The sequence below is a fragment of the Lissotriton helveticus genome, chromosome 2_1 (assembly GCF_964261635.1).
Source record: "Lissotriton helveticus chromosome 2_1, aLisHel1.1, whole genome shotgun sequence".
Taxonomy (NCBI): domain Eukaryota; kingdom Metazoa; phylum Chordata; class Amphibia; order Caudata; family Salamandridae; genus Lissotriton; species Lissotriton helveticus.
Genome location: NC_136059.1, coordinates 1,949,924,209 through 1,949,941,029, shown reverse-complemented (window position 1 = coordinate 1,949,941,029; position 16,821 = coordinate 1,949,924,209). Strand labels below are relative to the sequence as shown.

At 41.9% G+C, this 16,821-nt stretch overlaps 1 protein-coding gene across 3 annotated transcripts in view; it reads right to left on the bottom strand.

Annotated features, from left to right (window-relative positions):
• Positions 1-16,821, bottom strand: part of SMAD1 (SMAD family member 1) — a 258,254-nt gene that overhangs the window by 152,559 nt on the left and 88,874 nt on the right. For all 3 annotated transcript variants that reach the window (XM_078676885.1, XM_078676884.1, XM_078676886.1), the window contains one exon: positions 9,731-10,357. In XM_078676885.1, coding sequence (XP_078533011.1) covers positions 9,731-10,130 — 400 coding nt within the window. In that variant the 5' untranslated portion in view covers positions 10,131-10,357. The remainder of the gene's footprint in view (positions 1-9,730; positions 10,358-16,821) is intronic.

The following is a 16,821-nucleotide window of genomic DNA, read 5'->3' as shown; positions in this document are numbered from 1 at the left end:
GCGGAAATCCTGAGCGAAATCTTAAATATTTCTGATACCACTGGGGTCTCAAAGGTATTTAAGACAGTATTTTCGATGGCATTAACACCATTCAAAGCCATACTGGGTATTTTTCCAGATTTCGTCCATTCGATTTTTGGCGGACTTCCCCTGATCCTGGGACTAATTGCAGGAATCCTATTCTTAGTCCTTATTTTTCGTTATGGCAACCCATGTCACAGATCAAACTCTCGCGACAATGGAAGATACAATCCTAGCCATTGGATACCGGGACCGGATATCAAAAATCCTGGGACTCTCCCGGCTTAGAGACCTGAACATGACTTGGTTTCTATCATTTCGACCAATGTGGCAAAGATGTGTTTTACCTGTATTGAGGTGTCTGCTATGCGGAGAAGAATGCGCGTTAGACACCTGTCTGACGCTACAATCTGATGCGCCAGTGGATGCAGATACATTGTTGGTTCCTACCAAGGTTCACGCTTTGTGCTGCCCTCAAAGGCTACCAATCCTGATGACGGCATTCGTGGAATCTTCACCACTACGATTGAAGAGTAGTGAAGTTCAAGATGAAAGCAGCATCGATCAGGTACGACCTTCTGTCAGCAAAGCGAATCAGAATGTCAATGGAGGCAATCATGCGCACGAATGCATGGTTACACCTATTTCCGACTTAGTGGAACTTTCCCATGAAGCTGTTGACAGTTTTTTCGAAAGCCTTAATGATATGATGTTCTCTCCAGAACAGAAATAGAGACTTTTGAGCAAGCTCGCACACGGCGTTCCCTGAATTCGGCCTTCAACTTTAAAAATAAAGTCACATGAACAATTTTTCCCACCAGTTCACGGACAACAATTTTTTAGCAGCCCCAAATTATTTTTTACAAAATTTTCGGGACACTTATCTTCTGCTTAAAGTAAGAAACTATTCCTAGAGAACTAAGATTTCTATTTTTAGATACTTTATAAACTTTAGTTGCCCGCTGGTATGTTCACAAATATTTTATTATGTGATGAAATGGTCTCGAACTTTCTTTCTGTATAGCCATATTAAGAGCCATTTCATGTGTATTTCTCATATACCAAATAAGCAATAATGTCTACAAATGCGTGTTTACTTTAGCGTTTAATTCATAGCTTAAGTGCATACAATATATATGACTGCAATTTTTCAGTATATTTGAAAATTTCAAAATGCATTTATGTATTTTGGGGTGGTGAGGTATACACTATACTCTATAGTATGTTGTACTATGTTATACTATGCATAGATTAGTAAATATGACCATAGTTAGCGTGGAGTGGGTGTCATGTATTCCTATAGGTTCTGAATCGATCCCCCTATTCCTGACCCTATTCTGGTTAAACTAACTATCAAGTTAACTAACAGTCAGCCCATGAGGCAAGAAAAGCCCCCATGATGCAGATACCGTTATCTGACGCAGTCACACTACGGCACAGGAACGTGTTATCTGATTAGGTCATAACGCTTGAGATCTAATTAGACAAGCGACATTCCTCCAGCCCCTGATAAGGCATACGACGTTCTCATAACAAACCAAACCTATGACAACCTGGAAAATCCGTGCGGCCATTGTTTTGATTTCACAGAGAACTTCAGTAAAAGAATGTGCTAACGAGCAAGTCGTATGACATCTTTATTGACGTATCTATGTCCATCCTTACGTCAATCTCGGCACCTTTAAGGTATAAATATTGCCGATCTTGCCCTATGCAAACGCACGCGTGGTGACGAGACGGAGCAGCCATACTTGCCGAAGCCCAGAAGCAGAGCAGACCCCGCTGGCAGCAGCCCCGCCTTCCTGACGCGCTGAGAGACGCGCTGCTATCTCCTACCGAGAGACCCAGCACCGGCGCTTTCGGGCAGCCCTCGCAGGCAGCCTGGAATATCGAGAGCAGAGAAAGAGATACCATTCCTCATTCATCCTAACTTCCAGGTACAGAACTGAATAACTCCTCACAGAGAATTCTTTAGTTATTCACTTGGCAAAAACAAACTTAACTTAAACTGTAACTTTCTATTCCCTCCCACGCATTAGACTTAGGTCAGGTACACGGGGTAGGCGTATTTAGAAACACCAGTTGAGTACGTTTAGTCAAATGTATATGTGTATGTAAATATATTTTAATCATTTTAAACATCATATGGCTCAGAAACCATATCAATGTTTTTACAGTATTATTTTATACTATTGCTTTTAATGTATGCACTTTACTTAACTATAAGTATTGCAATAATATCGATCCATTTCTCTTGTACGAGAAAAGAGACTGATCAATAAATAACACCTTTTTATTGAACACGCCCGTCTCTTCCTTTTCTCTACAATCTGATGAGACTAAGAATGCACGTACTGACTGAGTAAAATAATTGCCTTGTGCTCACACGACTCTGGAGATACACTCTTGATTAGGGGAGAGCAAAGTTGTCATGTTCTATGGTTGTCAGAAACTAAATCCCTTCTTGTCTAATCAGGGGAGTTAATTCTTTCCTGAACATTCGAGAAAGTTTCTAGCGAACTCTGAGCTATGCTGGCAAACCCAAAACTTAAGTCTAGTATCGACAGTAGTAGACCTAGTTAACGTCTGGCCTAGGCCTTTACTGCTGTAGGTATTATTCCAATGCGCAGAGCCTATTGGGAAGATAGGAACTACATTACAGTTGCTTATCTTGGAACCTTTAGTCTCTGTATTCCTCAAGCTGGAGCGGAGTGAAGGATCTCAAGACCTCCACACCCTCTTCATGCCTGTCTATTTGCTATCAACTTGCTGGTTTCATTTATGAAGTGTAGTAGTTTTTACCCAATACAGATAAAAAGTCAGGAAAAATAGGTGGAGACACATTACTAACACAATCTTGCTTCCAGCCCCCATATTTTCATCGTTCTAGCCTTCCAAACAAAGCATAGGCAAACGTCATGGGGTTTGCCCTTGCCCAATCCGTTTCCAATGACCAAAGAGTAGACAACTTATCTATCAGTCCTGAATTTTGCAAATAGGTTGGACTATAATATTTTTTCCCAAGAAACAACTTAAAAAAGAAAAAATGGGGGAAATGCCTATCAACTGAAAACCGTGTCAGTTAGGTATACCTTTAATATTAAGGATTAGTAATTTGCCACATAGGGTATCAAGATCTTTATGACCACTGAGGATATTCATGTACAAACCAAATTTGGTTAAATAAATCCTGATCTATTAAGATATTGGAGTCGAGAAAGTAGCTGATTTAAGTCATATTTTTCAAAAATGAATAGCTATTATTACCAAATGTAGCTAAGAAATAGATAGCTGTAGGTAAAGAATTACATTTGGGGGAACTCAGTGCATGGTGTCCTAAAGCATAAAGTGTAGATATTGACGGGGAACGCTGGGACAATTCAGTCGAATAACACCTGTCTGTCATTAATACTTATGTTATACAAACTTCAGGTTTACGTCAGTTAAATGCACTGGCTGTATATAAATGAAGCAAAGTCACTAGTCACAGATTAAAAACACTTCATGGCCGACTCAGACTCTTGCTTCCACTGTCAATAACACAAGGACCACTAATTTAGCTGATAGCAATATCCATTATCAATGTCCGTCCACCTAAGAAATGAACAACTGAATCAAATTAAAGACCCACAGACTTCCCAGTTTGCTGCCAGCGGCCCAATACCTGTGACACAAGAACTGGATAACTGATTGTGCATTGTCATCTTACTTGCCGACCTGTCTAGAAAAGACACACAAACAGTATTGTGGCCATACGGACCCCGTCCATCCTAAAGAACCAGTGGCAAAAATACTTGGCGCTCCAATGAGTCACCTTCTTGCTTGATAAATCGGTTGACCTGCCTCCTCAGCTATCTACTATGAAGGGCCTCCTGATTCCAGCACCCTTCACTTCCTTGCTGCAGCCGCTTGATGTTACTGTAGTAGGCTTGGGCCCGCCACCTGCAATACACCTTACAGACAGGACTCTGCCGACGGGGAACACCAATTTCTCCTGGATGTCTATCTGTGCCCCTGCTCCCCCCACTTCATCTGCAACTAATCATCAGCAGTATGATTCCATCTCAGGGCTGCACCTTCAACTCCTCAAGCCTCTCCAATCGATCTTACCACAAGGACCCCATAGTGTGAGTCAAGTTTAAGTATCTGTACAGTCCTCCCCACACCCATCAGCGGACAGTCCCTCATCTAGGCTCCGGAAAGTATCACCAAGCCTTTGAAGTACACAAGACAAGTTTTGTAAGCCACAATTCTTTTAGCTGAAAGGACCTTGAGCTAATGAACTGGCCTATAAGAAAGGCACTACATTTTCATGGTGGTGGTCATCCAAGATGAATATCTATGTTCAATCAGATGGCAACTATCTATATTTTCTTGGTATTCATGCTCTAGGAATGTCTTCTGAACCCCAGCTATTGCCATCCTTATAGTAATTTAACCTGGTATGGCAACCATCCACTCCACGTTACAGGTTAGGTGCAGGTGCTTGTCCATGAGCTCAGGCGCCCTTCATCTGCATGTGGGTTCAATACGCTGTGAGTTTTGGGTGCCACATTTTGACAAAACACACCAGAGTGTTAAAAGACGTTATCACTCATCTGCTCTACCAACCCCTACTAGCCTTCTAACGCATTCCTTCATACTATATTAATTAAATGGGAGCGCCTTTGTCAGAATCTTCACATCGTTATCAAGGAATTGTTTATTTTTTTATATTTTTTTATAGCTATTTTATCATAAGAATCCATTGGAAAGACCTATCTTTTAAAACCTGGTCTTTAAACAATACACTTGTAAGACATACCCTACCCAGCAAAGAAATCCATGGTAATAAAAATACATTGTTTCCCCCTAGACTTAATAGTGTGTGTGTCAGGAAAGGTACATAAAAAGGTAATCACTATAAAGCCCTACTCTTATGCACAGATTAAATATATGAATAGACGGATTATTAATTTTTCGTTTCAACCAAGTTTGAAAGAACTCTACACTCGTATGACAAGATTACATTTGTCACCTAAAAAATTGCAAGAAAAAGACTCGGTGGAAAAGCCTAACCACTGCGGAGCCTAAACTATGGAAGATCTTCCCCCTTACTGAAAAATGCCCCAGCTCTAGATTTTCAATCGTTCTTAGGACATTTCGGAAACAATCTCTCTCTGAATACCTAATGCTCGTCTGAACTTGAGAAATGTGTTCCCTTATTTGGTTCTTGTACTTGTCCTGTGGAGCCCCGCCCCTCCTCAGTCTTCTGCTGCACCCCTACTTTGCCCTCCCTCCCACCTACAGTTTGAAACTAAAATTTGTGTCTGGTAGTAGCTGTGCATAACAAATAAATAGAAAATAATATCCCTGAGCAATGTCTAGACTACGAGCTATCCATGATCATCTTTAACAATGAAAGCTCAAGAATGCCACACAACAATCACAAGTTGGTAACACACTAACAAAGCTAAAACTGTTACCCTACTTGAATGTAGTGTCAAACGCTAGCTCAGATATGAAACAGTCAATATACATGAACTTACCAGACTACAATCTGGAAATTCTAGCCACATAGGAGATTTGGCTCCAAGGCCTTTCCATCCGCTGGCCCTCACTTCCCTGGAGCACCTTGAACCCAATTATCCTTTCTCACACATAACAATCTTCGAGGCAGTGAGGGAGGGCTAGCTATAATACACAGTACGACTACTCACATCACCCTTATGTAAATTGAAAGCTCTGCGACATTAGGTATCAGGATTGCACTAACCTACAACTTGAAAGGTGAATTATCACTAGGCATCAACATATGCAAACTACTGACAGAGTTCCTCCAGTCCCTCTAGCTCCAGAACCACTCCCACACAGAAGACACGCTTATCTACCGTCAAATAACAGGCTATCCAGACCAATTTCAATACAAAATGTACTTCTTCACCAGTATCTAAGTATACCTAAGTAATAACAGCCTAAAACTGAATCTCAAAAACTAAACTCTTGTGCTTAAGCCACTAACACCTCCTTAAAATGGCCACCTTCTGTTCATACATATCAAAATATAGTTTATTTATTTATTTCATTTTTATAGCCATGAACCAGTCATAAGCATACTCAAAAGATTATTTATTTGCAAAGTTTTATATAGCGCTGGCTAGACCAGGAGGTATCAGAGCGCTTTACACGAGGATCAGTGAGTTACAGGTTCCATAATTACATAGACAAAGGAGAAAAGAAGAAACATGAGAGTACAAAATAATGTGAGATTATTAGCGCGTACACACGTTTTATGGGGAGTGAAGAGGTAGAGGGTGGAATGGTAAATGGGGGTAGGGAATGCAGGTAGGAAAACACAACGGGGAGGCAAGGAAAATGAGGTCTGATGTTCGGCCGGGTAGGTGCATTGGCTCCCAGTCAAGGGCAAAATGGTATTAAATAATCTCAACTACACATACAGATGCATCAAAGATGTAGCCCCCAAATACCTGGAGGTAAAAAACCCTTGCAACCCACCATTGCTCGTTGCTTAGTCTCGGTGGATCAATGTTTCCCACATGCAACCCAAATCAGATGCAAAAACAGAGGCAACAGACGATTCTATGTGGTTGACGATTCTATGTGGTGGCCATTAACCCTTTAGAACAGCCTGCACTTCCGATTTTTTGTAATTATTTTAAACAAATAATGAGTAGGTAAAATGTGCATGTGTTACTTTTAAAATGAAGGTAGTTCCATTCGCAGTTAGGACTTGATGACTAGATGAACGTCAAATATGCGAACATGTAAATCCACCTAAGATTAGGAGGATGTACTTTTTTTTTCTGCAATCCTGTATAGCACAAATCATGTCAGGAATCCACTTAAGGTGGTTATGCTCCAGGAAAGGTCTAACTTGTTGGCATATTGTGTATCAAAGCTTGATGCGTAACAGGGTAACTCTGCGAGAGTAACTTTTTACTTTACTTCAACAGCTAAACATGGCAATGCATTAAAGAATCCCCACATCATCACTTGCTTGGCAAACGCTGTCTCTTTCCACCCAAATATATAAAATGTGATTCTTCGAAAAAGGATTTTTCGAGGGAGTGATTTGTGGGATATCCACAGAGCCAAGGGATTTAAATATCTGGAACAACTATGCCACACTATAAAGGCATACTGTGAATTAATGCCCATTAATTCAGAAGAGAAGCCACTAGGAGCTGGCCAGAGACTACAGATCCCATTTTATATGGTGCGAGCAGAAGTCAAGTTCCTGCTTACATGCTAACAGTGCAAAATCTTCCTTTACAACTGCAGCACTTCAGAACTGCGTGTTTGGGGATTTAGGAAAATAATTTGGTACTGAAATTGAAGGGAGCTCCACCTATGAAATCTCCATTGTATACATCTTATAGTATAGTAATTACCACACCAACCACCTGGGCAAATTTGTATGAAACACAACATGCCATTCAGCTCTGCATCGAAGGAAGAGGTGGCTATATCTTGTGAGAAATGGAGGAGCAAGAAGCGCAGAAAGGTAGATAAACAGCCACCCATCCTTGTGCCAAACAGAATTGACATGTAAATGGGTAAAATGCAAGGGAATTAAATTAAGTGTCATTCAAACAGTTCACAAAATGGATGACAATAAAAAAGTGAATTAGGTTAAAAGGGTGTGGAAAATATAGTGCATGTCAACATAGCCCCATGTTAAAAAAAAATGTTTTTAAGTGTACCAAGTGCAGGCTAGGGAGAGGGGAAACTGCCCAGGAGACACAGGTGGGATTATGAAAGCAGAGAATCAAAGAAAGAATGACTAGAAGGATCAGTGAGAGATGCCAAAGACATAACTGGGACCTTGAAAAGGGAAACTGAGCAGTTTGTGTGACACTGCCGCTACCGCCCTCAATTAGACTAAACTGACTCATCACTCTCCGGCTACACTAGCACCGCGATATCACAGTGGGATGCATGTCGCGCTTTATAAATAAAAAAAATTTTTAAAGTGAGGGAAGGATGGGCTTTTACGTGGAAAATCAACAGTGGAATCCTCATTGCCCTATTTACGACAGCCATATTTCTGCACTGTATTACACAGTCTGTTATTAACTGAACAGTGTTTTGTCCAGTACGCACGGTCTTCCAACTACAGCACAGCACCACCTCTTTAACATAGAGGTGATGCACGTTTCTAAGAGACGAGATGAAGTGTAAATACATTATCAATGATCATCTTTAAAGTTAATTCTTAAATATACTAGACTGATGTACATGTTAACTGAAGATGATTGAATCTCAAGTACCCCTTGGCTTACCCAGACAATTTGATGTACGGTTTTGAAAACAGACAAGCTGCTTCTTTATAAGAAATAGCCAGAGGCCCAAATCCATGATTCAATAAATCGAGTTAGCCCCCGTTGTTTAAATGTATCTGCTATTTCTTTTTCCACGTTGGAATTCTACAATGATTCGTTTTTTGGCGAATTTCTTAAAACTGCACACTTTCTCCTTTCATATTTCATTCAAAAGGTCTACACCAACTTTTAAAGCTGGTGCAACAAGAAGTTTTTAAGGTCTCTATAAAAATCCATCTGAGAAAAAAAAAGTAGGTCTATACATTTAGCAGCACATCAATTACTGGAGAGGTGCTGCTTTGCTTAATTTAACAAAAAAGACCCTCCAAGAAATGTATTTATTTGCACTGCCCCCTTGCACATAGGTGTAAGAAGGGTATAATTAAAAGCACTTTAATAGGGAGCTCGGGCACACACCTTTGTAACAGGGCACAAATCCTCAGATAACGGTCTCAACAATTAACATTTTTTTAATTAGCAAGTAATCTATTTCTAAACCCTACGCTCATCAAAATGAGTGTCTCTGCAGCTTTTAATGTAAAGAGGCACATAACTTTCACTGTTCAACTCAACAGTGAATAACTCGGACTACTATCATACGGCTACGTACGATCCATGCGAAGTCCCACGTTGGAATTACAGCTGTGGTGTGCACGTTCCACACATACAACACTTGGCAAAATATTTTCCACTGGACAACACCGTCAGCAGCCTCCTTAGGCCGGGTAGTGACAGGGCTGTCATTTGTTCTCTTTCCACCTTCCCACCTGTCTTACTCTCCACCAGTCACTCTTACGCACTCACTTCCCTACACAGAGGTGCGGAGTACTTCAAGCTGGACGTACTCCGCAACTGCAGCCCACAAAATAAGTGGGCTTTGCATGTCATCTCTCATGAGGATTTATGTGGTGGCTGCTTTATTGGGTTCACTATGCTTCTCCTTTTCTAGTGTGTTTATTTCTTGCAGCTTCTGGTGTCTTGCTCCCCCACTGCCTAGACCTATGCTGAACCACTCTTCAGGCTCAGACACTGGGAACAAAACACCGGCTGGCTCATCTGCCAGGGCATTCAAGTAGACTGTAAAACACTGAACAGAGGCAAGTAGCACATTTAAAGAAAAACAGCAACAATTCAAACTCTGTAGTGTTTACAGGCTTAACCCAGTGTGTGAATACACTGCAACCTTCCACAAAAGCAAGGAGATTTGAGCTGTCCACAAGGGGATAATGAAAGACAAAAGGACATTTTCCTGCAGAAGCTCAGCAACAAAAATATGTAATTTGGAGCACACACAAAAAGACATGCTAGACATCTGAACGTCGGTAATTATGGCATCCCCGTGCCTGTCTAGACTGATGTGCTGTGTGGGTGTGCGCGAGAACACTTACCAGGACTCTCCACTCGCTTGTAGTGGTATGGATTGATGCAGACCTCCTTCTGCTTTGAGCCAAAGGGAAACTCGCAGCACTCCAGCGGCTTGAGTTCATGGTGGCTCTGGAGGTCCGGCCAGCGCCATACGCGACAGTAAATGACATGCGGCAGTCCTTTGCGGTGGGACACCTGCAGCCGCCCATCCAGAGAACGGGGAATGGTCACACAGTTACTCGGCTGCCCCGGGCAGCTCAATGCCTTTTCCAGCTCCTCCATGGCACCTTTCTTCTTCTTGAGTTTCTTTACCAGAGCGTCCACTGCTTTCTCTGCCCATTTCTCTTCCTCGTCTCCCTGCTTCCATCCCAGCAGCCGCTTCACGGCTGGGCTAGTGAAGGAGAACAAGCTTGTCACGTTCATGGTGACCAGTCTGTCTCTTCAAAAGATGTGAATGGGCAAGTCAAGAGCACACACAACAAAAGCAACCGGGGCAGCTAAAATCCACTCAAAAACCACTGTATCGTCGGAATCTTGGGAGAAGTGCTGTCTTCCTAGTCAGGAAATCATGCAAGGTTGGGTTGCAGCATTGCGACGCAGGCAGAAGCGGGTTCCTGGCCTTTTCCAGTTCCTAGAAAGAGGAGCAGCACCTAAAAGGAGGAAAGGAAACAAAAAATATATCAGCGACAGCAGTACTAGCAGAATGCGTCCAGATGTGCACATGGAATGGAGAAAAACATCCATGCTGCAGCCTAGGCAGCTTGCAGGAAGTGACTAAGTTGGCAGCACATCGTGGTAATGACAGAGCGCACAGTGCTTTGTTTTTTTTCCCAAGCTATGGGTTTTGTGAATCTTGTGACCTCTGCTGAAAAGAGAAGTGAATGTTCCTCCCATCTGCAATATGACTCAGCTCTGCAAAAACAGGAGTTTCAATGGAAGCCAATACAAAACACTCTTTCTTTTGAAAACCGAAAATGAACTTAGGGGGGTGAAGGCTTCACACACCAACGTCAAAGGTGGGTGTTGTACATTGATTCTTAATGCAATATGGTTGTCTTTTGTCTTAGTCCTTTCTTAGTGTTTTCTTGTTCTCTCTCTACCACAATGCCTATGTATGTTCTGACTTCTACCTGGAGAATTCCACTAGTGTCAGTTGGTGGTCTGGTCAGCTGGCGAGGCTTGTGCTCGGCTGTGTCCTACATTAAATCTATATGTAACCAACATGAAGTATCTATCATCTGTTCGCATCAACATACAACATTTTGGCGACGTTTTCTGCTGACCAGACCAGGGAAGAAACCATCAAACACAGCCTGAGCTACACCTCGCTAAAAGAACCCACAACGGTCAACTTATCTACTGCCAGTAACATTGTCAGAGGAAGCTTGAAACCAGATGATTGAAGAAAAACTCAAAGGAATTTAAAGCAACAAAAAACTGTGAGTACATTACTCATTTCTGGCAGTACGGCGCAATTTTAACTGTGACAAGTAGTAAGCTGTAAGAAAATAAAAGCGCAGAGCAGTAAGAATAGAAGAAAACAGCCGCAGCGCAGTGAGAATTGGTGAAAACAACCAGAAATTATAGCGAAAAGAATCCTGTCTAAAGTGGCGATTACAATTGAACTGAACTACGTCTGAAATGGCTGCAGTTTAAACCACGAGCAAAAGTAGCTGAGAAATGCAAAGAAACACATAGCAAACTGCAGGAAATTAGTTCAAGGAACTTCATCTCTGCTTCATGTTTGTTTAAAATAAAGTGCTAGACACGAGAAACGGCACGAATTTAATCAGAAGTACTTTGAATGCTAACCAAGAGAAAATTAATGAGAGAAACAAATAAGAAAACGGACACATGCTGGAAATTACGAGTGAATAAAATTCTTCTACCGTGAGTCTGTTACGAAGTGTAAGAGGAGAAGAAGAAACTATGTTCAATGTGCTTCTACCGTGAGTCTGTTATGAAGTTTCCAACTGCTGGTGAGTGTCATATGCCTCCGTGTTGATCTGCTCCTCATCAAGGCATTTTTGAAAATGATGACGTGGTGGTATTAGAGTTAGTCTCAGCGGAGGGGCAGCGTCATTAGCGACATGGAGTGTTCAGTGTCACCGAGGAATTGAGAAGTTACTCCCTGCTTGAGTACGTCATCTCGAGGAAGGTGAGAAGCAGTGACGTGAGCTGTGACGCGAACAGCTGGTTTCAGCGTGTGCAGCATAAACAAAGACTTCTACAGGTGGTTGCTGGACAGTGACGTGTGAAGCTGGCTGCCTGAGTAACAGGCTAAACAACGTTTGTGACTGGATAAAGGATGTCGCAAGCTGGTTGCTAAGTGACAGGCTGAAGCGCTCCCTTTGGGCGTAAGGTTAAATGCGTGGCCTTAGTGACGTCTTAAGCGTCATTGCGCAACATTAGCGCCCATTTTGTTTTCATCTTGATCTGTAGTTCACTTAGCAACGGTTACACGGAAGCACAATGTGGACGATATTGGTAAGCGTGTGCATAATTTTAACTGACTCTATTCTCGAAAATAAGCATGGAAAAAAAAAAATGCAAGCTCTGCTGAAATGAAGTGTTTTGTATCTGGGAGGTATAAAAAAAATGGACGTGTTAGATTCATAAGCTTCGTCGCATAGTCATTGAGTCTTATACTCGTCGACTACATTGTGGTTATTGTGTGCACTCACAAGTGTATTTAATGTAATTTACTCTGTGAAATGTTTGGCAAGTCTGCCATCTTATGGGCCTTGTTAGTTATCTCATTCATGACATTTCAGACCTGATTTGTACACAAGGAGCTCATATTTAAAAAGAGAATCTATGGATAAATCATCAATTACTAACGATGCACAGAGTCCTCAGAAAGTCGAATTTGATTCTTAACTGGGTCGAGAAGCAGGATATTTGGATCTAGAAGTCAAAGAACTTATTGTCAAATAGCCACTAACTTTTGGAGCTTGGAATCTTCTGATAGCCGAAGGGCAGGGGAAAAGCGTGCGAGAGGACAGAAGTAATGCTGGATTGGACAAAGGCCGTACCTAAGCTAAATATGGGCAATGATGTCGCAAGGAAGCAAAGTTGTCCAGGAAGTTGGTGCGGATTGTCCCTGTACCTTGGTGAGAGTATGGATGTAAAAACTAAAAGGGGGACGAAGGTCCCAGGCGGGACTCTGGACAGTAGGTCCACAGCAGAGACAAAGGTCTCTGGTGAGACTCTGGTCTGTAAGTCAAAGGAGAGTCTCTGCATGGTGGGACTTCAACAGGGGATAATGGTCCCAACTCAGTCTCTGGACAGAAAGTTCCTGGTGAGTCTCTGGACAGTAAGTCCACAACGGGGAAAGGTTCCTGGGGAGACTCGGGATAGTAAGTCTCAAGTGAGTCTCTGATTAGTAAGTCCATAACGGGGGACAAAGATCCCAAGTGAGAGACTCTGGTCAGCAAGTTATAAGTGAGTCTCTGGACTGTAGGTCCACAATATTGACGAAGAAGAGACTCTGGTCAGCAAGTTGTAAGTGAGTCTCTGGACTGTAAGTCCACAACATTGATGAAGAATCCAAGATAGTTACAGAGAAAAGTCGATGTGTATCTCGGGACCGGAAAGAGACATGGATTCCAGTGTCAAACTGGGAGAGGACAAAGTTTACCGTCAAGTGGCCGGGACTGAGATTGTACTGATGGTGACTCCAAAACTTGGTAAAATCTGAATTGGGACTGTGAGTCCGGAAGCATGTCAATGAAGCAAGGTGAAGATTCTGTGCCGGAACGATGTTGACAGAGATGTTTCAAGTTGATTAAAGAAGAAAGTTAAAGTCCCTGTTCCAAGAAGTAAATTTGAGACTGAAGGGTTTCAAGATGTTCCAGGTCTAAGGATTCGTGACGGCGAGTTGTTACAGAGAGGTTCTGAGAGGAACCAGGAATACGAGCTGTTATGTCTTGTTGTTAGGCAGCTCATTAGCTTGTATTTTGGGGGTCAATGTGGAAAGTGTGTGGCTGTACTTTCCCATGGCGGTGTCTTTTACCCAATGGTGTACCCTTCTTTGGGGAAGGGGTGGGGCCAGTCGGTACCCATGGTATACTCTATGTAGGGTGTGTTGGAGTATAAATTCCAAGGTGTGAACCTTGTGCAACGTTTGTTGTAGCTTGTATTTAGGGGGTCAATGTGGAAAGTGTGTGGCTGTTCTTTCCCATGGCGGTGTCTTTTACCCAATGGTATACCCTTCTTTGGGGAGGGTGTGGGGCCAGTTGGTACCCATGATATACTCTATGTAGGGTGTGTTGGAGTATAAATTCCAAGGTGTGAAACTTGTGCAACGTTTGTTGTAACTTGTGTTTTGGGGGTCATTGTGGAAAGTGTGTGGCTGTTCTTTCCCATGGCGGTGTCTTTTACCCAATGGTGTACCCTTCTTTGGGGAGGGTGTGGGGCCAGTCGGTACCCATGGTGTACTCTATGTAAGACATGTTAGAGTATATATTCCAAGGTGTGAACCTTGTGCAACGTTTGTTATCACCCTGTTTTGTTGTGTTGTTGGTGGTTAGGTCACCGAGTTTGTTAGTAAATGTTGCATTATTGTGAGAGGTCAACACCAGGTGTGTGATGACGGTTTCATGGGTCTCTTCTCCTTTCGTATTCTTTATTATGAGGTTGCACTGACATTTGGTGTCTCATTCTAGTCTGAAGGGCCATTTCCTCCGATGTACACTATCTAGGAGGACTTATGTGTTTTTCCTGGTGTGTTTAACCTTTTTAGTGTTTTGGGGGTCAGTGTGGAAAGTGTTTTGAGAGTTGTTGTGGCTCTACTTTCCTATGGCGGTGTCTTTTAACCAATGGTGTACCCTTCTATGGGGAGGGTGTGGGCCCGGTTGGTACCCATGGTATACCCTATGTAGGGCATGTTGATGTATAAGTTCCAGGGTGTGAACCCTGTGCAACCTGTGTGAGTTGTTGTTGTTGTACTTTCCTATGGTGGTGTTTTATCCATTGGTGTACTCTCCTTTGGGGAGAGTGTGGGGCCTGTTGGTACCCATGGCATGCTGTAGGTTTAGTTTCAGGGTTTGTACTCTATGGTGTACCCTTCTTTGGAGAAATAGTGTTGGAAGTTAGTCAATCTCCAGGTTAACCATCCTGTGCTGTCGTGTGGTGTAGCCTACTTTGGAGGGTGAAAAGTTGGTGAGTAATCAATACTTATATTAGTTCTCCAGTTGTCTGGTTTAGTTTTTCTGAAATGGGTTGTAGGGTTAGTGCTGCTCTTATTGGTCATTGCCCATGTCAGTTCCCTGGTTGTCTATCCTGAGGTGTACCCTGTTTAAGGAAAGTTGTGTTATTTACCAGGCTTGGTTCCTTATGTTGTTCCTTATTTTTAAGGGTCATGTTTACACTGTCTGTGTGTCCGTAAAAAGGGAACTTTTGGGTTTTTAACTTTCTTGGGATATGTTGTGTTTCTCCCAATCTCTAAGGGAGGGGGATGGAGTGTATTGATATTTCGGATTTATGATGTTATTGTACAACATGGGGTAGGTGTTGTTTGAGTGTTTTTGTTTCATCTGAGAGTTTCGTTTCGTTCTGTGTCTCTGAATACTCTTTTGTCTTTGTGGTCGTCGTTGCAGTCTTTGTATTGTAATCTTTGTTTCCTTTATTTCTTTTCTTTTCTATAAAGGAGGGAGATGTGTTGTACATTGATTCTTAATGCAATATGGTTGTCTTTTGTCTTAGTCCTTTCTTAGTGTTTTCTTGTTCTCTCTCTACCACAATGCCTATGTATGTTCTGACTTCTACCTGGAGAATTCCACTAGTGTCAGTTGGTGGTCTGGTCAGCTGGCGAGGCTTGTGCTCGGCTGTGTCCTACATTAAATCTATATGTAACCAACATGAAGTATCTATCATCTGTTCGCATCAACATACAACAGTGGGCAATTAGAAATACGATTAAGCAGTGCAAAGCAAATGTGCGCATTTAACAGGTTAGACTACAAACACAAGTATTTTCAACATCAACAAAACTTGCGAAACAATGTGTAAGCGCAAATGCGGAGGGTGTGTCTAAATTAAGCCGTCATGTACCATTCCTGCTTTGACGATCAGAGAACTAAATATTAGGAATATATGCATGTCATAATTGGTTACGTAAATGAAAAGCGGTTCAGTCTCATATCTTTCTCTGCAGAAGAAGCCATGAATTGGCTGGGAGCGCTCAAAAGCATTAAACTCTCAAACAATTGCTTAGTAACCATAATGACTCGAGTTGGTGCTAGCAGTCCAGCAACTACCTGTCCATGATTTGACTTCATGACTGCCAAAACATTTAGGTCAATGTTCTACTTTGCTAATCAATTCAATAATGTGAACAAGGGATACAACCATTAACTCACTTGGACACTCTAATATTCTCAATATTATTGATCATCTGATGAACCTTCAATGTGACGTCCTGAGCTGGATTCGAACATTATCCACACATCACCTGGTTTGTGGAGTCCTTTAGGGACCTGCCCTCTTATCGTATATTTTTCAACATTTATATGCTCCCATTTGCCTGGATGATTGAGGACTGTGGTTTGCGAGGTTACCTATATATGCAAATGAAACGACGCCCAGATCCTGCTGGACTATCATGGGGATTGTAATGAAGGTTTAATGGTATTTCGTTTGGCTCTGGATGCAGAAAATGTGCTATGGTCAAATGGTAATAAGACCAATGTCCAGCTCTTCTAAACACTTGACCACTGATGATTTAGCACACAATTAAGATGCTAATGAGCCTACCATTGTACATTCTGTTGAATGCTAGTGCGATAAGAAACAAAGGCTATCTTTTGCCAGAATTACAAATGGCATTATCTAAGATTATTTTGGTGCTGAAGTCAGCTACGAAAGAGATGTATGGATGAAGTTTTTTTTTTTATTGCAAATGTGTGTTTTTTTTTTTCATTTTGTATGGGATAAAAAGGTTTTGACATTCTGTGGGCTAAAGGGTTAATCTAAAATTTGCACAAATGACCGCGAAAATGCATACTGATTTGAAGCCAAAAATAATAAAACAAATGACAGCACAACACACTAGTTGAACTTATTTTCAACAATTTAGAATGTTTAGAAAAAAGTTTATTGGAACATGTATCAC